Below are 24,471 nucleotides of genomic sequence, written 5' to 3' on the forward strand. Positions count from 1 at the left end.
CTCCCTTCACCATAGCCTTCTATTGGCGGCTGTAAACTGATCCTTCAGTGAGCAGATAGTCCATCTTGTCTTTAGAAGACGGATTTAGTTGTAAATTCACAGTGAGAAAACAGTTGGGGGGAGAGGACAGGAGCTTGATAAGTGGAGAAAGAGGCATTTTTCTCTAATAAGATATATCAAAGCGTTTCCTATATTTGTTGGTGTTGTTTTATGAAAAGATTGTTGAAAAGTTAATGACCATTTAAAGGTCCCTAGCTTTATTTAAAAAAAATATGATCCTGTGATCTAAACAGGATGTTACCCCTGTATTAGGGAGGAATGCCAATGACTGTCCTACAGAGTGGTTAACCAGCCATCACTGCCTGCCTGAACCAAGTGGAAGCTGAAATGTTTAAGAAATATGCCCCTCTGCTGAGAAGTGTTGTGTCTGTATGCTGTGGTTACGTGTGAGTGTAACACTGTCCCAAATAAGAGACAATATTCTGCCTTTTCTCCTGGTTTCCATATTATCTTTTCCACTACTACCTTGTATTGGTCTTACACCACCCAGGTCACACATTACAGATATCTCCCGCGGTCACTATTGACTGTGGCATCTAAGTGCTTAAATGGCTGGAATCTGAGTTATCCCCGATTCTGGCCATTGCATTGAAGTGTCGGCTGTACAGCTAACGCCGCTAAGTATGGAGTGGGCCTCAGCCTGTGAGCCGCACCATCCCCACCTTTCTCAGCTATGAATTAAGTGTATGTCAAATGCAGGGAAGGGGTTTATAAGCTCTGATGGTTCTTTTTTTTCTCCATCTGGGGTCTAAACAGACATAAGTTACATTTTATGGCTATATCACAATCTTATTTATGTGTTGAAATAAAATATGGAAACCATAGATGTCTTTTATTTGACGTAAGGAAAAGTAGAGAAGGTACATGCAACTGAACACAGAAAATATCTGCCAAAAATCCACTTAAAATAAAATATTATCAGCAGTTTAGTCATGTATACAAATGACGGGACAAGGCATTGGAACCTTGACATTTGGATCTTGTGCAACCTGTATTGAATGTCAATGTATGTCGTTCCTGTGCACCTCCGTTTGCCACAGTATTTTCCCATAAAAGAAATGCTTCAAGGAGACAATACGTTCTAATAAGGAATGCATTGAAGTATGCCACATTTTATTGCTTACAGAATACATAAGAAAAAAAACCTCATATGAAAATTGGAGGCACACAGAGACAGCAGAGGCTCATATAATACTATGGGCAGCAGATTCAAGATCTGTACAAAACTTGAATATTCATGTGTGTACGCAAGTCCTAAAAAAAATATAATATCAAGTGCACTATAAAATTATAAACAGTATGGAGGTACAAAAACTAAATTCATCTCCAGTTAAATTTCATTGCGCAGTTAGGCTATGTACACTTAAATTGTTCATCAAAAAATGTTTTTCTTTTTGAGATACAGCTTCTATGTATGCTGTGTACAAAGAAGTTGTATTCTGCCATAAAAAAGAATTCCGTCAGGTCAGCTTCACAGATGGCTCAGGTGAAAGCTGGTCCTGAATGTCTCTGACACGCAGCATCCAGTTAATAACGATTACGTCTAAGTTGATGAACTAACATGTAATTGTTATTCGCTAACTCCTGCGCGTTACAGACGCAGGACCAGCTTTCAGGCAAGTCGTCAGTACAGATGACCTGATGGCCGCAGCTTTGACAGAACGATATAGCTTATATGTATACATGATACATAGAAGCTGTATCTCAAAAAGTAAAACTTTTTTTTAATAAAAAAAAAACAACTATTTAAATGTTGTTTAAAATCAAATAAAACATGGATTTAGCTTCAATTCATAAGTTACACTAGATAAATAAATACTCACCAGGTTGGCCATCACTATAGTGTCTAACATAACCGGGTCATTCTTAATGCCCAGAATGAACTGGAGACCTCGAGGTGGTTGTCCTGTTGTCACATCAAAACAGTGCCCTTCAAGTAACAAGTACTCCAATTCATAGTTCGCTGTAACAATTCCTTCTACCTAGAAAACACAAGGATTCTGTCATGTGTCCTGCCAGGCAATTACAAAAAATACATTGTGGGTTTTTCTTTTTATGAAAACCAGTGAAAATGGAGGTTCTGCACAAAGTAATCAATCAAGTAACTTTTTTTTTTAGCCGGGGAACAGAAGTGTAAGAATCTAATTGGTTACTAAGGGAAACAACTCCACTTTATGTTTGCACCAGTTTTAATGAATAAGCTTCCCTGCTTTATTATGGTATTATCTGGAAAAAACTACAATACAGGACGACTCCTGTTAACCAAGAGTGCGGAGGGTACAGTAAATGTTTTGAATGCAGATAACCTGCAAATGTCACGTTTGAGATTTTTGTTTCAATAGGCTTTGTCAGCAGCAAACTACCGTTCATAGACAGTAAACGACAGGAGGACATCTGGAAGAATAAAATGTATTACGTACATTCCTGCAGAAATGCATAAAGAAGAAATAAAAGACAACGGCTGTTATTACAACAAATAGAGAAGTTAATAAGCCGGGTGAAGAGGTGCAAGGTATCTTTTTTATGGTTAATCCTTTTTAAGGTGCTAAAAATTAGAACATAAAATGATCTTTGTTTAAAAAAAAAAAAAAAATTAAGTTCCAAAACAGTTGAACCCACAAATAAAAGTAATTAACATTATGGACAAATCAGGAAAAAAAAATGAATGATATTAGACCAATCATGAAAAGTTACAATAGGCATTATCAGAGAGCTGGATAGAAATGCTAAGGATATTTAGCAAATGTATACAGCTGTAAAGCCTGTAGTTGTTGAATCGTGAAAGCTGGTATGAGCAAAGATGAACAAGTATGCAAGTCGTTTATGAAATGAGCCTGTCTGGGTTTTATTTTTATTACATTCTACTTTAGAAAATTACTTTTTATGCGTAAAGCAGTAATGAATAACTATATGGCACTGTAATTCGGTAAGCAGCAGCATATGTTAATGCTGTTGCATAGCAATGCCTACATCAGCCTATGGGTGGCACACTCGGATCTCCACCCATACACACAGGGCTGGCAGCGCATATTCATTTGAGGTTATTCCCAGGTTTGAAAGAGGAGAGATATAATTCATGGGGCGTATCCATATTTATTCACGATAGAGTGGGTTTTGAACCGATCGTCACTTCCATTGATAAATTTGGTTGTTATTTTTTCTCATATGGGAGCATCATTGGAAGCAAATATATATTTGCTTCAGTCTATATTCCCCCACTATTCACGTATGAGGTGATATGAGTTTTTGAGATGTAATATAAAGAGTATAGTTTTAAAAATAAATAAATAAATTATATATATATATAGAATATAAATATTATATATATATAATTATGAACTCAGGTTTAGATAAATCAAAAGGGACATTGAATTCTGAATCTAACATTACGTTTTTTGGAAAATGTATGCATTAACTCAACTGGTTAGATATATGGGAGGGAATGTAATCCTAAAACAAACAAAAAAATCTTGTTTTTGAAAATCCTAAAATTTTTTAGATATGGCCTTTTGTGATAGCTCCTCCTTGGGTCTAGTTAAAATGTTAAATTCGGTACTATAGTAGCTTCAGACCGCACTGTATTCATTTTAGACTGAGGGCCAAGAACATATTATTGGAATTTAAACCATGCTGGCTGTGTTACGTCACTGCTCATGATAAAATTTGATATGATTTTCATCTCCATTAGTTGTTCTGGAGAAGGACTCGAGGACTCCAGTACTGCTGCCGACATCATTGTCCATATATGGACAGTGAGAATGACGTGGGCAGAAGTTGTGGAGTCGCCAGGCACAGTATCAGCTGATGCTTTGCTCCAGGACTCCAGTATTGCTCTGCTGACGTCATTGTCAATATATGGACAGCACATGGGCAAAAGTTGTGGAGACCCCAGGCAGAGCATCAGCTGATAATCTGCTTGGGGACTTCAGCGATAGGAAACCCCTGAATTGACCAAATATGGACATCGGGAGCAGTGCTGGAGTCCCGAGCAAAGCGCTAGCGGATGCTCTGCTCGGTATTCAAGCAATAGGCAATGTGACAGCGCCTTATTGTCATGTTCACGAACAGCAGATGAAGCCAGAGCTCAGTCACGTGGGGAAATGTCGGAGCATCATCACTTTTAGAAAAGCTCCAGAACTTCCTGAATAATTCATGAGGTTTGAACTGCACCATTAAGCACAAAATTTTTAATGAAAGTATATTAGTAGTTACCTAGTTTCACATAAATCTATTATTGCAATGCAATTTTTGGTCCCAGGATAACCCGTTAAAGTCTTGGCAAAAAATAGTGGCTAATAGTTTATCATCTGTAATTGAAGAAATCGTGAATCCAGACCAGTCAGGACACATGACACATACAAAAAATATGGTGAAATCCTGTTCCATGTAAAGCCCCCTCAAAAAACAAGGGGGCACTCCCTCCATCTGGAGAAAAAAAGGTTCAATCTTTGGTCTAGGTTAAAGAGGCTCTGTCACAACATTATGAGTGGCCTATCTTGTACATAATGTGATCGGCGCTGTAATGTAGATAGGCATTATATTGGGGCACTGTGGCTGGCATTATATTGGGGCACTGTGGCCGGCATTATATTGGGGCACTGTGGCTGGCATTATATTGGGGAACGGTGGTACTTTATCTATACCCTATTGTCTGAATATTACCCAGGAAATGTACAGTTAAAGGCAAAACCCTTTTTATCCTCGTTTATGCTACAAATTATGGGTGCGTCCTATAGTCCGAGAAATATGGTAATCAAGTTTCCCTATAGTCCGAGAAATATGGTAATCAAGTATCCATAACAGCTTTAAAAATATTTCGTGAAATTGTATGGAGAAATAGGAAACCCGAATTAGTCTTAAAAATCTACAAAGGGAGAAAAGGAGAAAAGCAGTTTTGGCGTTCCCTTCCCTAAAAATTATTTTATTGCTTCAATTATATAAGGGGTTGAGATAGCTAAAGCTCTGGATCCAGTCCACTGTCTTTGCCAGATGAAAAGCGGTGAATTTAATATCTTACAAGGTCTGGAAGCAGGGAGACTGAGAGGCAACCTATGCCCTACTATATCTATGATACAATTTGCCTGGAATTTAGTTAGGAAAGAACATGGTAACATTTCCTATAGTATTTGATTACTACACCATAACGGTAAGTAAATTCCAGAATGTCCAAAACTCACTGGTTTTGATGATTGGCAAGACAAAAGTGTCATGTCATTATCACAATTGCATACTGGAACTTTTTTTTTCATCTTTTAAACAATTTAAGGAAGAATTTTTTCTTAAAAATATATATTTTTTTAATAAATATCTTCAATTGAGATCGGCAATATTTAAACAAAAAGCATAATCTTTACAATCAAAATCAAAGAAAAAATCCATAATTATCTTATTCAACTGACAAACGATGAAAATCTTTTAAAGTTAAAGAGAAAATGGTGATTATGGTCCCATCTCGGACGATGAATTGTTCAGGATATTGAAGGTGTCCTATTCTTCATCTCCAATAGATTCTTAAATTTAGTCTTGTTACATTGAGCTATACTTTCTCCAACAGTACTAGCTAAACTTAGGCCTAGCGCCTCTCCTGTGTCTCCTAAGGGTCAAATCCATCCAGGAAAAAGGATACATTTACTCTGGAATTGTACAAAATTATTGTTACACTTTTCTTGTGTTACTAAGAAAATTAAAAGAGGCTTATCGTAACGGGGCGCACCTGGCAATGGTCCCCGCCGCCATGTTTCGTAGCTCCCTCCCTTGGCACTCACGGCCGCCTCTTAAAGGTCCAGTTTGCGCGAAATTCAAAAGTTACCCAACCGCCCATGCTGCTTCTCAGGACTACTTAAAGCACAATCTCCCAAGTGCCTGAGCAACTTTGTTACTAACCCAGTATTAGTCGGCAAAGGTTTTGTATCACATACGTGACCAGTGTCCGTGACCAGTCCTGCATCCCGCTTCCAGTAACCCGGCACCAGCCCGCTTCCAGTAACCCGGCACCAGCCCGCTTGTTGTATTGGGTATATTTAGGATACCAACTGAGTCCCAATTGTTGTCCTATTTGGGCATAATTGCCCAAATTGATTTATTTTGCCTCACCAAAGTCTGTGGTTGGGTAAATGGAAACATATTATTGGTTTATAAGGGGAGTAAAATATAATCTACTGTGATAATTATGTTCTTTTTCTATGCATTTAAGTATAAAGAATGTTGAAAAAAAAGCATATTAAATGTTTTAATGAATAATTATTCGGCACTTTAATGTTCTAGGCAGTGGCATGAATATAATAGAGCTGGTGTAAAGCAATGCCTACATCAGCCTATAAGTGGCACACTCGGGTACCCGATGATTTGCTGCTGGAGTTCTCTCTTACTATCGATACGATGGATCCTACACACCAGTGGGGTAATTTATGATTTTGTAAAAGTCTAAACTGAAAGCACTGAAGGATCTCATGCAGATTCACTTTCAAATATAATAAAATTGACATGACATAATTCCACCTGGCAGTAAAGTGTACTGTGGTGACTCACATCTTGTAGATGGATGTTATCGAGATCGCATGAGCTGTGCACCACTTCTACAAGCCAGCTTTCTGGGGTGTTCATGTTCAGAGTTAGCAGAGGGGATTCAGGCATATCCAGGAACTTAGCCGATGGACCCAGAGAGAGACTGTTGTTTCTTAAAAATGTCAATTCTGGTTCAAGCACAAGACGATAGAAACTGAAAAAAAAAAAGATTATAAGTCTAATGTGTTGATGTCTTTGGAATCAAAAAATAAAAACAAAATAAGTAATTTTGGAACTTGTAAAAAAGTTGCTAAAAGCAGAAATAAGGCTTCGTTCACATCTGCGTCAGGGTTCCGTTCTGACGTTCCGTCGAAGCTTCCCGTAGGTTTCCGTTTGCATCACCATTCAATGGTGACGTATCCGGTGCAAATGGTTTCCATTTGTCTCAGTTGTGTAAGTATACAGTCAACTACAATATTCATTCAGTCAAAACGATGGAAACCTTGCACAACTGAGAGAAACGGAAACCATCTGCACCGGATCTGTCACCATTGAAACCAATCGTGATGCCAACGGAAACCCAGATGTGAATGAAGCCTTAACCACATAGAACGCATATCAGGAAGCCCTGACATTATGAATTTTATTTGCACTGCTAGAGATATCAGGTTTTCTATAGGTCTACACAAATTGTAATCTTCACGGAGTAACCCTTGAACTACGTACATCAATACTTTCCCCAAACATTGCTTAGGGTCTGCTCACATCAGCGTTGGGCTTCCGTTTGGCTTTCCGTTCATCTGTTCTGTCAGTGGAATAGACAAACGGAAAGACAAACGGAGAGTATCGTTTCCCTATGCATTACCATTGACAAATGGTATTTTTATGTTTTGTTTGTTTGTTTCAGTTTACCTCCGTTCCACTTGGTTTATGTTTTCATAGCACAGTGCTCTATTGTTTCAGTGAAACAAACTATGAAATAGATGAACGGAAGCCCAACGCTGATGTGAACAGGCCCTAATAGGTCTTCTGCCTCTAAGGTGAACGGTCTCGATCTGTGAATTTACCCACTCCTTATAGGTTTCATGAATAATAATAATCTTTATTTATATAGCGCCAACATATTACGCAGCACTTTACAATTTAGAGGGAACATGAAACAAACAATATCAGACATTACATAGTGACAAAGTTAATTTACAATTCAAACCTGAGAAGTGAGGACCCTGCTCGCAAGAGCTTACAATCTATGAGGAAATAAAGGAGACAAAAAGTGTAACAGTGTTTGTTCTGTACAATAGTCCGGCCATTTTTATACACATGGGGTGGTACACATAAGGCTGCATGAGCCAGTCACCAGCCAATATCCGTGTATGACGGACATGAAGAGGAGTGTGAGGGAATCTTACTCTGATGACTAATCTAAAAGGGGGGGCCATGGAAAGGAGTCAGATTAGGGAATGTTATAGGCCTGTCTAAATAGATGTGTTTTCAGGGCACGTTTAAAACTGTGGATATTGGGAATTAATCTGATTGTCTGGGGTAGCACATTCCAGAGGACAGGTGCAGCACGAGAAAAATCTTGGAGACGGGAGTGGGAGGTTCGGATTATGGATGATTTTAATGTAAGGTTGTTAGTAGAATGGAGAGCCCGAGTAGGGTGGTAGACAGAGATGAGGGAGGAGATGTAAGGAGGTGCAGCACTGTGGAGAGCTTTGTGGGTGAGAGTAATAAGTTTGAATTTTATTCTGAAGGGGATGGGCAACCAGTGCAGTGACTGGCACAGGGTAGAGGCGTTGGTGTAGTGGTTGGTCATAAAGATGAGCCTGGCTGCTGCATTGAGGATAGATTGGAGAGGGGAGAGTTTGGTGAGGGGAAGACCGACTAGTAATGAGTTACAGTAGTCAAGACGAGAGTGAATCAGAGCAACAATGAGAGTTTTGGCTGTTTCCTCAGTAAGAAAAGGGTGGATTCTGGAGATGGTTTTGAGGTGAAAGTGACAGGAGCGTGAAAGTGATTGAATGTGAGGAGTAAAGGAAAGATCTGAGTCAAAAATAACCCAGAGACAGCGGGCATGCTGCTTAGGAGTTATGATAGTGCCACACACAGAGATGGAGACATCAGGTTTACAGAGGTTAGTAGATGGTGGGAACACAAGGAGCTCAGTTTTAGAAAGATTCAATTTCAGATAGAGAGAGGACATGATGTTAGAGACAGCGGACAGACAATCACTGGTGTTCTGTATTAGAGCAGGGGTGATGTCACGGGAAGAGGCATATAATTGGGTGTCATCAGCGTAGAGATGGTACTGGAAGCCAAATCTGCTGATGGTTTGTCCAATAGGAGCTGTGTAGAGAGAAAAGAGGAGCAGACCTAGGACTGATCCCTGAGGAACCCCATAGCAAGGGGAAGAGGAGAAGAAGTGGAACCAGCAAACGACACACGGAATGAGCGGTCAGAGAGATAGGAGGAAAACCAAGAGAGAGCCGCGTCCTTGAGGCAAATAGAGTGGAGCAAATAGGAGTTTGTGGTCTACAGTGTCAAAGGCTGCAGAGAGATCCAGAAGAATCAGGAGAGAGGATTTACCCTCCGATTTAGCCGCCAAGAGATAATTTGAGACTTTAGTAAGGACAGTTTCTGTGGAGTGTTGAGTGCGGAAACCAGATTGTAAGGGGTCAAGAATTGAGTTGGCAGAGAGATAGCGGATAAGGCGAGAGTAGACCAAGCGTTCCAGGAGTTTGGAGATGAACGGCAGATTAGAGACTGGTCGGTAGTTAGCAGCACTGGATGGGTCAAGAGTTGTTTTTTTTCACTAATGGGTTTATAATGGCATGTTTAAAAGAGGAGGGAAAGATACCAGAGGAAAGAGAGAGGTTAAATATTTTAGGCAGGTGACTAGTGACAGCTGGGGAGAGGGACTGGAGGAGGTGTGAGGGGATAGCGTCACTAGGACAGTGAAGAAGAGAGGAGCCTAGAGACTTCTTCTCTTATTGGGTCAAATGCTGAAAGTGAAGAAGAGGGAGTGCGGGAGGGAAGGGGATCGATGTTACTAGGGGGCTGGGAGATAATATCATGGCAGATGTTGTCAATTTTAACTTTAAAATAAGTGGCCAGGTCTTCAGCACTGAGATCTGTGATTGGCGTCTGCACTTTAGGACTAAGGAGGGAGTGAAAAGTATCAAAGAGGCGTTTTGGATTATTAGATCGTGTGGAGATGGGAGAAGGGAAATAGACTTGTTTGGCGCGGTGAAGGGCAGAGTTGTAAGTTTTGAGAATAAATTTGTAATGGAGGAAGTCTGCAGCCAACTGCGATTTTCTCCACAGTCGTTCGGCACATCTTAAGCACCGCTGAAGAAAGCGGGATTGAGGGGTGTGCCAGGGTTGTCGTCGTCTTTGTCGGGGGGTTCGGAGTGTAGGGGGGGCTGCTTCATCCAATGCATTCTTGAGAGTGTTATTGTAAAGTTTGGCAGCCAGATTGTGACAGGAGAGGGAAGTGATAGGGGACAATGAGGACTGTAGACTGTCTATGAGTTTTTGAGTGTTAATGGCATGTAGATTTCTGTATGTCTGATATGTAGGCATGGCCTTAGAAGGCAGAGAATATTTGATAGTAAAGGAGAGAAGGTTGTGGTCAGAAAGCGGGAGAGGAGAGTTAATAAAGTCAGAAACTGAGCAGAGACAGAAGTAGACCAGGTCAAGCGAATGCCCGTCTTCATGTGTAGGAGAGTTAGTAAGTTGTGACAGACCTAGGGAGGAGGTTAAAGATAAAAACTGGGAGGCAGATGAGGCAATTGGGTTATCAATGGGGATGTTGAAGCCACCCATGATGAGAGTGGGTGTTTCAGAGGATAGAAATTGTGGAAGCCAGGTAGCAAAATGATCCAGGAATTGGAGGGGGGAGCGGTAGACAACTGCCACTCGGAGGGAAAAAGGGTGAAAGTCTGAGGGTGTGGACTTCAAAAGAGGGAAATGTGAGTGAGGGGACCGGGGGAATGACCTGGAAAGTGCAGTGTGGGGAAAGAAGTATACCTACTCCTCCACCCTGCCTGTTCTCAGGTCTGGGGGCATGAGAGAATTGGAGACCACCATAAGATAGAGCAGCAGGGGAAGCAGTGTCAGACAGGTGTAGCCATGTTTCTGTAAGAGCCAGGAGGTTGAGAGAGTTAGAAAGGAATAAGTCATGAATAAAGGTGAGCTTGTTGCACACGGACCGATAATTCCAGAGAGCACAGTTAAAAGAGACAGGAAAAGATGTACAAGGAATGGTAAGAAGATTTGAAGGGTTTCTATGTGTGGCAGGTAAGTGGTTGAGCTCGGCAGAAGAAGAGGGAGGACATGAAGCATTTATGTAAGATTGAAACGATTATATCAGAGCACAGACTGACAGCTTTCATTCCCAGAATTAATTACCCAGAATTCTGTGCTTATAGGGGGATTCCAGTCATTTAGAGCATATTTTATAAAAATAAAAAAAAAATCACAAAAAAAACCCCACAGATCTGCAATACAGTGTTTATATACAAAATCTATTATTTTCTAGATTTTGTACTGCCTGTGTCCACCATGTTTCTTCTATGTTACATTAGGCTACATCCACTTTTGCGGCCACTGACTGCAAATGCCCTGTTAAGTCCTTTGCACTGCTGCAGCTCCTGGGGCTTATCCTCAGGAGCACTTATTACATACCCATGCGAATGGGCATAGGAAAGACCTGTTCTGCAGCTGCAAAGCGAATACTAATTTAAGTATCTGTACAGTAATTTAATATAAAATAAACCTGCAAGTTATTGAAGTAATTCGGTGTCAAGATGTAAACCCCCCAACAGCTAGTCCAGTGAACAAAGGGTTAGCGAGATCCACTGGGGAGCAGTTGATCCAAAATAAAAATAAGAATGCGTGTCCGGAGGCAGCAATATGAAGGATTTGATTGCTGTACTTATTGCAATGTTAATTGCATGCACCTCTTCATAAATTAAGCGCATCTTAATCCATCTACCCAAGATTAAGGCCCCACACACACGACCATACCCGTAATCACGGACCGTAATTACGGATGAATTCTACAGTCGTGTGCATGGGGCCTAAGACTGGCGTCTAAAACACCAGACTTAATAAATTACTGTGAGAGACAATGCGGTCATGGAGACCTTGTGTGGATCCAAGTAATCAAATACAGGAATACTTTTTACTAACCTGGGTTAACCAGGCCATTTTTCACGTTATTTTTCCATTGACATAGCTGTATGAGGACTTTTTTTGCGGGATGAGTTTTAGTTTTTAATGCCACCCTTTATTAACTAAAAGACGGGGGAAAAATATTTTTTGTGGGGTGGAATAGAAATGAAAAAGCGATATTTCCATAGTTTTTGGGGTTTAGTTTATACGGCATTCAACGTGCAGTAAAAACCGACATGTTAACGCTATTGCGGCGATACCAAATTTATATGTTTTTTTTATGATTTACAAATATTACAAAGAAAAAAATATTTGTTATAAAAAATTGTTGCATTGCCATATTCTGAAAGCCATAACTTTTTATTTTTCCATCGATGCGGTGGTTGGAGGGCTTGTTTTTAACGGGGACAGCTGTAGTTTTTATGGTTACCATTTTTTGGTACATATGACTTTTTAATCACTGTTTATTTTATCTTTTGGGAAATGAAGATGACAAAAAACAGCAATTTTGGGGTTTGTTTATTTTCCCAATGGAATAGTTTGGATTTTTACAGACGCGGCGATACCAAATATGTTTATTTTTTTACATTGCTTGAAGGAAAAAAATTTAATGAGGGTTTAATAGGAGCACAAAGATGGCAGACCTGGGCGCCTTCATTACACACCCATGCTTGCATGACAACCATCACCCCCCCCCCCGGGCCTACGGAGTGACTGAGGGGTTCTCCCTCTCTCTTTCTAATGGCTTAGATGCCGCAGTAACTATTGACCGTGGCATCTTAGCAGTTAAAAGCCCGGATTGGAGTTCTCTCTGTCTTTGGCCATTAAGGTGAGGTGTCAGCTGTAATAGACAGCTGACACCTGCAGTGTATGGGGTGGGCTTAGCCTGCTATATATTTCTCCCACCGCACCATAACCTACAGTTACGTCATGGTGTGGGAAGAGGTTAAATAGTGGCATTTATTGTGGCACATTGATATATTTGGTCATTTAAACCTATGCAAAGTCTCCAGGATAACACTACACCTCACATTTATTTAAAAATATATATATATACATTAAAAGACCTTTTTGAGGTTGGCCTTCTCATTCAAATGAGTATTATAAACACTATATTTGTTTTCAAAGTATTGTAGACATTGATGCACTGTACGTTATGGTATAGTTTAGTGCTTGCCGCTTATAGATGAAGAAATTATGTGTAACTGCTTCACAATTAATACAATATCCTAATTTTAATAAAGATTTGGCAGAAAATCACATCAGTAGAGTTGCCCCAAAAGAACGGAGTAGAGAAATTAGCTTTAGGTCCGACTCTATGGAACTGGTCATCAGATTTATTTTGGTCCGAATGAATCTGTTGAAAGCCCTGATTGCCCTGAAAAGTTGTGTATGACACTCTGAGGTCTTCTAGGACTGTATCCAACCTTTTTCAATGTCTTTAACACGAAGACAGTATTAATAAGGTCAAAGTGACAGAAACATTTATTGCTATGGGTAAACGGATGGTAGCCAGTGGTAACAAATAGCCTGTTTAAAAACACACAGCATTGTCAGTTTTATGCTTTTGAAAATGTAAAAAAAAATAGTCCCAAAATTATCTCTTTTTGGTGGTAGATGCCTACCGGTGTTTATACACATACGGTGATATCGAGAGAGGAGATGGCTTTTTAACAAGTGGTCCAAAAGTTATCCCTTTTTGGAGGCAGATGCCTGCTGGTGTTTATACACAAACACAGTGGTATCAGAAAAAGAAACAATGGCCTTCTAAAAAGCGGTCCAAAACTGATCTCTTTTTGGGAAATAGCAACAAGTGTGTTGTTATGTTAACCCCAAATTCCGACACTTCCACCACCTCGACTACCTGTGCCAGTGAGTGTGTACCCGATTCCAAGAAAGTGAAGAAGCAATGGCTTTTTTCAAAAGCCGTGAAAAAATTATAGAATTTTTTGGGAGCAGTTTCAGGTTTGTTATATTTACCCTGTGCAGGGTAGGGTTTCCAGCAGCAGAAGTACAGTACGGACCATGATGGACAAGGCAGGAGATGTGCTGTTGTGTCGGGTAGTAGTAGTAGCAGCAGCACAGTATCAGCACCAGAATGATTTAAATTAAAATCTATTTATTTGAGAAAAAATTGTCATTTGGACACAGACTGAAGTATAACGGCTTGACGCTGAATAATATGCCAATTTTTGGTCGAACTGTTAGAAATATGCCTAACAATGAGTGACATCACGTCCGTGATGTCTGTTTGAGAAGGCAATGGCATGTTATCAACACCAGGATTAATATTATTGATGAAAATTTGTGAATGATGTGATGAAGATTGGTGATTCACAAATGAATGTAAGAACTGCATAACTGCAGCAGCACTCACTCACAGCAACGGCTGTCTGTCCTATCTCTCTGAAAAAAATCTATCAAATTACTGTAAATCTAAGCATTCTCCTCACTATGAGAAACACTCACTGACACTTATCCACTATCTCTCTGTATTTTACGGTCCCTCACTCTCTGTCTGACGTTCTGTCTCTCCTATCTGTTTACCCAGCCACAAGGCAGCAGCATTTCCTGGTTGGGCTGTTTATATCCACTGAGTCATCAGTGACTCACATCTATACCTCTCATGATCAGCTGTGAAAGAAGGAATGCTACCTGCAAGACATTATGGAAATGCCAGCTGGTCTGTCGCCCGAGGTCATGTGATCTTTCTTCTCTGTCTTTTTCAGATGTTTAAAGAGGCTCTGTCACCAGATTTTCAAACCCCTATCTCGTAATGCAGCAGATCGGCGCTGCAATGTAGATTACAGTAACGTTTTTTTTTTCAAAAACGAGCTTTTGGGGCCAAGTTATGAGCATTTTTATATTTATGCAAATGAGCCTTTCTTAAGTAAAAAAAAAAATAAAGTTATGTCCAAGTGGGCGTGTATTGTGTGTGTACATCTGGGCGTTGTTACTTGTTTTACTAGCTGGGCGTTGTGAATAGAAGTGTATGATGCTGACGAATCGGCATCATCCACTTCTCTTCGTTAACACCCAGTTTCTGGCAGTGCACAGACACACAGCGTGTTCTCGAGAGATTACGCTGTGACGTCACTTCCTGCCCCAGGTCCTGCATAGTGTCGGACGAGCGAGGATACATCGGCACCAGGCGACAGAGGCTACAGTTGATTCTGCAGCAGCATCTGCGTTTGCAGGTAATTCGATGTAGCCTCTGTCGCCTGGTGCCGATGTGTCCTCGCTCGTCCGACACGATGCAGGACCTGGGGCAGGAAGTGACGTCACAGCGTGATCTCTCGAGAACACGCTGTGTGTCTGTGCACTGCCAGAAGCTGGGTGGTAACGAAGAGAAGTGGATGATGCTCATTCGTCAGCATCATACACTTCTATTCACAACGCCCAGCTAGTAAAACAAGTAAAAACGCCCAGATGTACACACACAATACACGCCCAGATGTACACACACAACACACGCCCAGTTGGACATAACTTTAAACACGCCCAGTTGTACTTAAGAAAGGCTCATTTGCATAAATATAAAAATGCTCATAACTTAAATGCTAGTTTTTTTTTAAAAAACACGTTACTGTAATCTACATTGCAGCGCCGATCTGCTGCAATACGAGATAGGGGTTTGAAAATCTGGTGACAGAGCCTCTGGTTGCCGCCAGTTTGAGTGATTTGCGTTGGATAAATCCTGAAAAGGTCACATTTGGTAAAATCCTAAGCTTTGGGAAATTTGTAACAAATTCAATTTGTGTAGAATCGATTTTCTGATCTCTAGAAAGGAGCCCAAACTTCTTAACTGTAGGCAATGTCAAGTTAGGTGGACTTTCTGTTAATTTATGATCTGCAGAACAGACTTTAGCTGTTTAATACTTAATTTTGTGAAATGGATAAACTTATTAACAAAGATAAGGAAAAAGAATAAGCACGGATGTCTTCATTCAAGCATAAATAAAACCATATACCTACTTTGTTTTTCTTGGTTAGAGACCTATCATATATATTAATAGTCTTACTAATGACACACAAGAATTTTGAAGCTACCTTTTCAAGGGCATTTCTGATAATTTTGCTTTGCAATTCATAAACATGGTTAACTTCATATTCATTAGACGACCAAGCACCTGAAAAAAAAAAATTTAAGTATATGGAGACATATTAAAAATTACTTATCAGAATAAAAACTACGGTATATCGCCAAAGATAATATTTGTGAAACAACATTCTTCATACGGGATGGAGTAAGAACATGCGGAGATGAAATACAGAGCTATGGTTTATAATCATTCAGATGTGCTACTGCAATTTGCATATATTTCCCTTTCTTTTGGTGTATACTGAAACACCGCAGTCAAACAGGAGTTAAAATTGTATAATAGGTACATAGAACTGCAGAGGACTATGCACCAGCACAATATCCATTCTACCTGACATTTTTCTCTCTTACATTTAGTTTTATTGATAACTTTGATATACTTTATACCTTACGTGGCTCAACACCACATGTTATATTTAGTTTAAAAAAGTAGTTATTGTATTAAGAGCAATACAGTTATATACAAAACATTACTATGAACCCCGCACAGGGGGATGGAGGAAAAGAAAATGAAGGAAAGGGAAAAGGAAAAGGGGAAATAAAAAGAACATAAGTAATAAAACATCTGTTATATTTAAAGGTAATATATCAACTACATTTTTTTTATAACTTAAAACCTGATCGAGAAATATATATTTTTCTAATCTGCAGTTATTTTGTGGTTGTAAACTTTTTAATTCTATTTTTCTGTACATACTTACGAGGGCAGCCATCTTGTCTTAGCTACTGTTAACAGCATTTAGAGATTTGATTTACAGCAGCTACGTGGACTGAGGAAACCTGTAGACTGGGGATGTTCATTGAATTCTATGGGCGAGTTCTAGGAATGATCTGTGACCTGTGCAGGGAGGGGAAGAAGGTGCGCTGTCCCCATCATCTTTTGTCAATGTTGGCTCTTGTGTTATCTATATATTGGTGTGTAATCCTGACTGTGATGCTAATGAGATGACAGCTGAGAAGAGATCTCGACAGAAGTGGAACTGTCAGTCTATTATGAGGCTCAGTGGTCAGTGTGAAAGTGTCAATATTTCAAAGGTTTTTATTTAGAGTTGGGGGGGGGAAACTACCAACATGTTAAAAAACATAAAAACTTGATTTAAACAATAGGTGATTTTCTGACTATACATTCCCTTTAAAAGTGGTTCTTAAAGGGGTTTGCCCATCAGGGACATTTATGGCATATCCACAGGATATGCCATAAATGTGAGATAGATGCGGGTCCCACCTCTGGGATCCAAACCTATCTCTAGAATGGGGCCCCCTAAACCCCGTTCTGCCTTTCTCAGTTCCTGCTGCCTCCCGCGCCACTTTGTAGTTTCCAACCATAAAATCAGTAAAACAGCGTAGTACGTGAGCGATGCCGTTTCCATAACGGTCAGTTATTTCTATGTGAGTTATGAAAACAGCGTAGCTCAGTGAGCTACGCGGTTTTTGTAACTTATGACCATGTAATCAGGAAGTGGCCCGGGAGGTAGCGGGGGACTGAGAAATGTAGAACAGGGTTTAGGGGGACCCAAACCTATATATCTGGGTCCCCTAAACCCTATTCTACCTTTCTCAGTCCCCGGTTCCTGCAGTCTCCCGGGCCACTTGTAATTTCCAACCATAAATTCCGGAAAACGGCATAGCACGTGAGCGACGCAGTTCCATAACTGCCATTTACGTCTATGGGAGTTACAAAAACAGCGTAGCTCAGCTCCGACCATGTAATCAGGAAGTGGCCTGGAAGGCAGTGGGGATCGAGAAAGGTAGGACGGGGTTTAGGGGGCTCTGATCTATAGATAGGTGCGGGTCCCCCTAAACCCCCGATCTATCCGACATTTATGTCACATCTTGTGGATAAGCCATAAATGTCCCTGATGGGCAAACCCCTTTAAAATAAAATAATAATATTTTGGAACCTCCGTCCTAAACCGTATGTGTATCATGTCTAAAACATACGTCTAAAACATACATCTAAAACTATGTTTACAACATTCACAACATTTGAGAACAGCAGGATTTGTACATACAACTGTGAAGATAAATATATTGCAGACACAAGTTTGCTGTGAAATCAAATTTCCTGAGGCTTCTTTGTGGACTAATCTACAGGAACTGGCTGTATTATTGTAGCCTTTAGCCTGGGGACCCCAATATCAATATGACTATAGTAACACAAAACTGATATCATTATAAAGTTAAGGGACAGATTTTTTGTTTTTACTTACAATTAATAAGTGTGACATCTTTTGAGCTTCTCGGGATAAAGGGTCAACCACAGCAATTACATCTATAAAAGGACTCTCTTCTTGGGGTTCAACTTTGATCAGGCTACAAAAGTAAAAAAACAAAACCGATAATACAATGGCTCTTCAATTACTTGAAACTAGAAAATGTCTACCAGAGCAGGCTTATTACTGTAATCTAAATAATAAACCTACAACATAAAATAAAGAGCACCTGTCAGCTCTCCTGACATGTCTGTTATAGTAAATTTACAAAGTAACGAAACAATTATCCAATTAAATAATAGATAATGCAAAAACTAATTTTCCACGGTGCTGTCCAAGGCAAAGTATAATCTATGAAAAAAGGAAAAACACAAAAAATGGTATTCCCGGACCAAACCAGCACGCTGATTAGAAAAGATTTTGAAATATTTATTAACTATAACTTAATTATTATTTATTAAAAAAAAAAAAAGATATTGTAGATACCATTTCCTTGGTCAAATACCAACCACATTTCATCAAAATAAAATAAGTATATTATTTAAACAAATATATTATTACATAATAGATCTTTATTTCTTATTGTAATTTGATAAAATGTGGTTGGTGTTTGACCAAGGAAATAGTTTCTACAATATCTTTTTTAATAAATAAATTTTAATTTTAATTTTAAATTTAACTTTGTTTTATAAATAATAAATCTTTTCTACTCATAACGTGCTTGTTTGGTCCAGGAATCCCATTTTTTGTTTTTTCATAGTAAATTTACCATGAAACAAAAACACTGGAGCAGTGTTTCTTACAACGCTGAGCTGTTCCTCTTTTATTCCTCCTGGTAATGTATGAATAAATTGCTATCTGGAACAGAACAGTTCTAAGAAATGATGCTCCAGGATTGTTATTTTTAAAAAAAAGGCAAGTATTAAAGCAGATATGTCAGAAGAGCTTTAACGTGCAAATTAAGTTCTCTAGCATATTTACCATATAAGATGTTCATATGGATTTTCTTTCTTTTCAATAAAAAAATATTTTTACTGTATTCAGAGAATAATAGTACTAAGAATAAACAAAATGCTGCAATAAAAAAGTATAGAAGCCAGGGTAGACAAAGAAGAAGTCACCTCTTATCAAATAATATCTGTCTGGCTCAATGGAACACCGCTCTAAATGATGGATGTGCATAAAAACACAAAACTTAGCCTATGCACGGTCTATCAATTCTACAAATTGGTATCTTTTATACTGTATACACAGAATAAGGTAGATAAATATAAGGTATGTACCTGTGTTTCTGTTTCACAAACTTCAGATCTTGTCTTGCTTCTCCCTTGGGCATAGATGAGAGAAGAGAATCCACTTTCATAACCAAATCACTTGAAGCACTACAAAACATTAAAAAAAAATATTTTTTACTATTAGGAGACTGAGAAAAGTCAAGGTTGGTGGCTGATGACTTATAATTAGTGGGGGGATTTATTAGGACTGGCATTTTATACTCCAATCTTAATAAAAGTGCACTGGAGTAAGATTCATTACACAGAGCTTGCCTCTTAATAATTAGGCGCATTTGCCGAAAGGCGCGTCGGGTGTTGGCGTCTTCCCGCTGCAGGACCAGGACTTCGGGTATGTATATTACTTAGAACAGGTGTTTGTGTTTCATGCTTTTGGCCTGATGTCATTCTGCCCTTCAGTTATGGGCTGCACAGGTCTTAGCTCTGCATCTGACATATGTTTAGTCCACTAGTTCATGGCCATAGGCTGTGCTGCCTGCACTCTCTAGCACGTTATACTGGGCTATTGTTGTTACTATATTGATTACCTAGTTACACATCTCATGCAGGTTGGTTGCCCATTTTTGGACTCCAATGTACACATGCTCTTGTATCTTTATATCTACGCATGATCATGGTCCATATACAGGTTTGTTTGGTCTTTGCATAGGTTGACGCCTTCTCATTGTGTGACTAATCTTTTTATTCTGTTTTGTCCATCTGTAATAAAATCTATTTCTTTTTATACTCCATTATTTTTGTGCCAGAGTTGATCATTTTTCCAGTCTATAGGTGTTTCCTTTGAAGAGAGTCAAATCTTCGTTTGAAGAGTCATATCTTCATTCCTCAAGTCTTTCTGAGTTCACTCCGCCTCCTTACTTTTGATTGACAGCTCATCGCCTTTCCCCAGCACACAAAATCCCGTGCTTGTGCATTGATGTCCTCTTCTGGTGTGTGCGCACAAAGGGACACCGGATTATTACAATAAAAGGCGCTAAATGTTTGCAGACCGTTATTTATAGTCGGAGGAGGAGTTTAGGAGAGGGCATAGCGGCAATTAACTTTTGACAGCAGCGGCCAGTGAGGGATAAGTAAAATTCAATAGGTGAAATGCTGGTGACAGGTTCCCTTTAAAGATCTGCACTAAATATGTCCCACAATATTACTTATGTATGGAACTACTCAGAATACTAAATAGCAATATAATACCAGTTACATTTTAATACAGCTGAACTCCAAAAAGCCACCTTTTTTACAAGATCATCCTTGATCTGGAATAGATTTTGTGTGACAGATCTTTAAATCCCTTATATCTCATTTTCACTTGCACACTTCTTTAAAAGGACCACCCCACTAAAATACAATTTTTACTCTAACTTTGGTTGGTCGTCTCTTTATGGTTTTAAAAATACAAAGAATACAAATTGTAGCTTCTTGGTGAGGTCAGCGTTTCAGAAGAACCCATCAAATACATGCAATGTCTGAAGGAGCTGATCCCAGTAACACATACAAAAGAGTTTTATTATAGCCACAAAAGATTTGTCTTTGGATCCTTTTATCTATATATGGGATGTGTAGAACTTCTTGTAGTCTAACATAAGACTTTTTTATTACTATTTCACATCCTCTGGATTGAAGACTCCTAACAAACACGTCTTGTACTTTAGCAGCACTCTAATCTACATGCATGTACAAGTGTTGTGCCTCTAGCACAGCCGCACAAGGTTAGCAGCCAAGCTGAAGTTCTCTACGATCAGCCTACCTTTCAAGAACATACTACACTATGAAGCGCTTTCTTTACAATTTCGTCTATAAAATGTGTAAACTACTGAATGGATATTGAAATGTGGAATATGCTACCGCTGCATAGGTAACATGTGTCCATAGTGTGGTGATTGCTTGCTCTTAGCACTACACTTTGGATTAAAAGGGTTGGTTTTGAAGTTGTGAAGTTCTAAAGGGACATACACCAGAAACATTTGTTGTGCCCTGCTTTTTTGCTGTTATGACTGATGTTCCTAAACAGCAGCTATCCATTATTGTGAATCTGAAAATGCAGTCAGCCACCAACCGGTTATATAGTCATTATCTTGCAGTAGTCCCTTGTTACAGCTTGTGTATTAGCCAAGAACTGCCTTCACAATTCTGTACATGTGCATCAGTCTTAGGGTGTACTCAGATGTTGCGGTGCAGTAAAAACCGCATAGAAAAATCCCAAATGAAAACCGGTTTTCAATGTGGTTTTCTCTGCACCTCCACTGCAACATGTGAATACACCTGAAAAGGGGTTTTCCAGTGCTACGAAATTGATTACCTATCCTCAGGATAGGCCATCTAAGCCTGATCGGTGGGTTTCGGACTCCTGGCACCCCCTCTGATCAGCTATTTTGCAGGGGGCGCAGCACTCGTACCAGCGCTGCTTCGCTTTTCATTCTGAACCTGCTCGTACTGTGAATCGACGACTGAATGGGAGTAGGCTGTAATACTGTGAAGCGCTTCTACAAGCGTGTCGTCAATTCACAGTATGAGCAGTAACAGTGTTGAAGGGAAAGCAGCACGAGCGCCACAGCCCCTTCACAACAGCCGATCGGCGGGTGTGTAGCGAGTCGGACCCTCACCGATCAGGTATTTATCGCCTATCCCGAGGATATGCCATACATTTCTAAAGACTGGAAATCCCCTTTAAGACAGATGAACCTTAAACAAACATCTACAAGATGTCCATTAACCGATGGAGCTATTTTGGGCCTTAACACCTTATGGACAAAGCCAATCTTCGTTTTTTCATTTTCGTTTTTTCCTCCCTGGCTTCCAAAAACCATGACTTTTTATTTTTTTCGTCGGCATAGCTGTATGAGGGCTTGTTTTCTGCAGGACAAGTTGTCGTTTTTCATGGTACCATTTATTGTACCGCATAATGTACTGGGAAACTGAAAAGAAAAAAAAAATTTGTGAGGGGAAATGGGCGAAAAATAGCAATTACGCCATTTTTGGGGGGTTTGCTTTTAGGGTTTCTATCAAGCGGTAAAAACTAAACGTTCACTTTATTCTACTGGATTATGGGGATACCAAACGTATCGTTTTTTAAGTATTACCGCTTTTATAAAACCAAAAACTATTTGCTAAAAAAAAATAATAAGTTTGAGTCGCCATATTCTGAGAGCCATAACTTTTTTATTTTTTAGTCGATTGAGTGATGTGAGGGTTCATTTTTTGCGGGGCGAGTTGTAGTTCTTTTTTTGGGGGCATATGCGACTTTTTGATTAATGCATATTCCAGTTTCTTTTGGAGAGCTAAAGTGACCAAAAAACAGCAATTTGAGGGTTGTAACAACTTTTTTTTTTTTACAGCGTTCACTGAGTGGGTTAAATATTGCTATATTGTAATAGTTCAGGCTTTTACGGATGCGGCAATATGTTAACTTTTTTTATTTTTAGCATTGCTTTAGGATAAAAATGGAAAAAAGTGGGATTTTTTTTGATTATTAATCCTTTTTTTTTTTTTTTTCAAGTTAAAAAATAATAATTTAGCTGTTATTTACTTTTTTTTTTTATTAGTCCAAGGGACTTCAACCAGTGATTGTTGAATTGCTTGCATGATATACCACAATACTAATGTATTGCAGTATGTCGCTATACTTGGTCTCCTTTGAAGCCCTGATTCTAATGCTTTAAATGTAGCGGTCGTGATTGGTGTTAAACAGGCGGATTCAAAGTGATCTTTGATTTCGCCTGTTACAGTGAGGTGTCGGCTGTATTACACAGACCAAAGGCCACTACAAAATCAGATACGTTTTTGCGAGTCACCAGTTTGCGTGATCGGCAACACAAAATCTTCAAGCCCAGCTTAATGCAGTAAAAAATAAACAAGTTTCCATTTCAAATGTGAAGAGAAGACTTCTATCTCCAGGTTTGACAATTCGAGTATCAGTAAGAAAGCAAAGACTGCAAAATAAAAAAAAACAAAAAAAAAAGAAATGACTTGCCTGGGACAAGCAGCACCTCCAGTGAACTACTGAAGAGTGGAAGAAGGTCTTATGAACTGAAGAATCAAAATTTGACATCTTTGGTACATCACGGAGGGTTTTTGTACGTCGTCAAGTACGTGAAAGGATTCTTCCTCAGTGTGTGACACCAACTGTCAAACATGAAGTGATGGTCTGGGGCTCTTTTGCTGGATCCAGAGTTGGCAACTTCCACAGAGTTACTGGTACACTGGACAAAAAGGTCTACCAAAGAATTTTGATGCGCCATGCAATACCCTCTGGTGTACGTCTACTAGGTCAGGGGGTCATATTACAGCATATTACCTACTTCTAGGTTCTGTCAGAACCACCTAAGAAGACAAGAAGCAGCCGGTAGGCTTCAAAGAATGGAAAGGCCTGCACAGTCTCCAGACTTAAACCCCATTGAGCTTGTTTGGCATGCACTGGACAAAAGAGAGAAAGCAAAGCAACCTACAAGTGCAGCACTTGAATCTTGAATCAGAAAAAAATTATCAAAACTGAAAACTGTAAGGTTATGTACACATAAATATATGCTATCATATAACAGTGTATATGAAATACACAGGCAGTTGTTAGGGCATCCATAAAATTCCTTCGCGACTAGCTATACTTAGACAACCCCTGGATCCCTCAATTGACCCACAGCATTGATCTATTATTAGGCCAGCTATGCCACAGTTTGTTTTTATAGTTTTTTTTTTAACTTGTTTATTTTTCTTTGGCCCTATAACTAATATCCTGACATAGGTCTATGATTCATCATAATAAAATCTTTAGCTCACTGTTCTATTCTGATTTCTGGCCAAGTCTTACAAAAAACTTCTCCTTCCCGTAATGAAGATTAATGCCTTTTAACAATAGTTGTCTACTGAACAGGTTAGAGGCTAGATGGAAGCTTTGAATTATGTAGTTTTCTCATGTGCTTACACCGACAGTTAAAGAAAATGCAAACCATGAACAAAAAAGCAGGCAATGATGTTGCTCAAAATCATAAATGCAAAATTCTAGAAAACTATGACGATTTACTTATTCATTTACTGAAAACACAAGGTAGTTGAAACATAAAAGAAATGCCTACAAAGGTTCAAAAGTAGTAACAGAAAACCAATTTAAAAACGTGTGTATAGATGGAGAGCACAA

At 39.3% G+C, this 24,471-nt stretch overlaps 1 protein-coding gene across 1 annotated transcript in view; it reads right to left on the reverse strand.

The window, feature by feature from the left end:
- UGGT2 (UDP-glucose glycoprotein glucosyltransferase 2) overlaps positions 1-24,471 on the reverse strand; it is a 382,432-nt gene that overhangs the window by 143,497 nt on the left and 214,464 nt on the right. Inside the window, exons 24-28 of the mRNA XM_075852393.1 lie at positions 19,338-19,436; positions 18,052-18,154; positions 15,790-15,869; positions 6,589-6,778; positions 1,884-2,042 (exon numbers count right to left, since the gene is read on the reverse strand). Coding sequence (XP_075708508.1) covers positions 1,884-2,042; positions 6,589-6,778; positions 15,790-15,869; positions 18,052-18,154; positions 19,338-19,436 — 631 coding nt within the window. The remainder of the gene's footprint in view (positions 1-1,883; positions 2,043-6,588; positions 6,779-15,789; positions 15,870-18,051; positions 18,155-19,337; positions 19,437-24,471) is intronic.

This window comes from Rhinoderma darwinii, chromosome 2 (genome assembly GCF_050947455.1).
Source record: "Rhinoderma darwinii isolate aRhiDar2 chromosome 2, aRhiDar2.hap1, whole genome shotgun sequence".
Classification (NCBI taxonomy): Eukaryota; Metazoa; Chordata; class Amphibia; order Anura; family Rhinodermatidae; genus Rhinoderma; species Rhinoderma darwinii.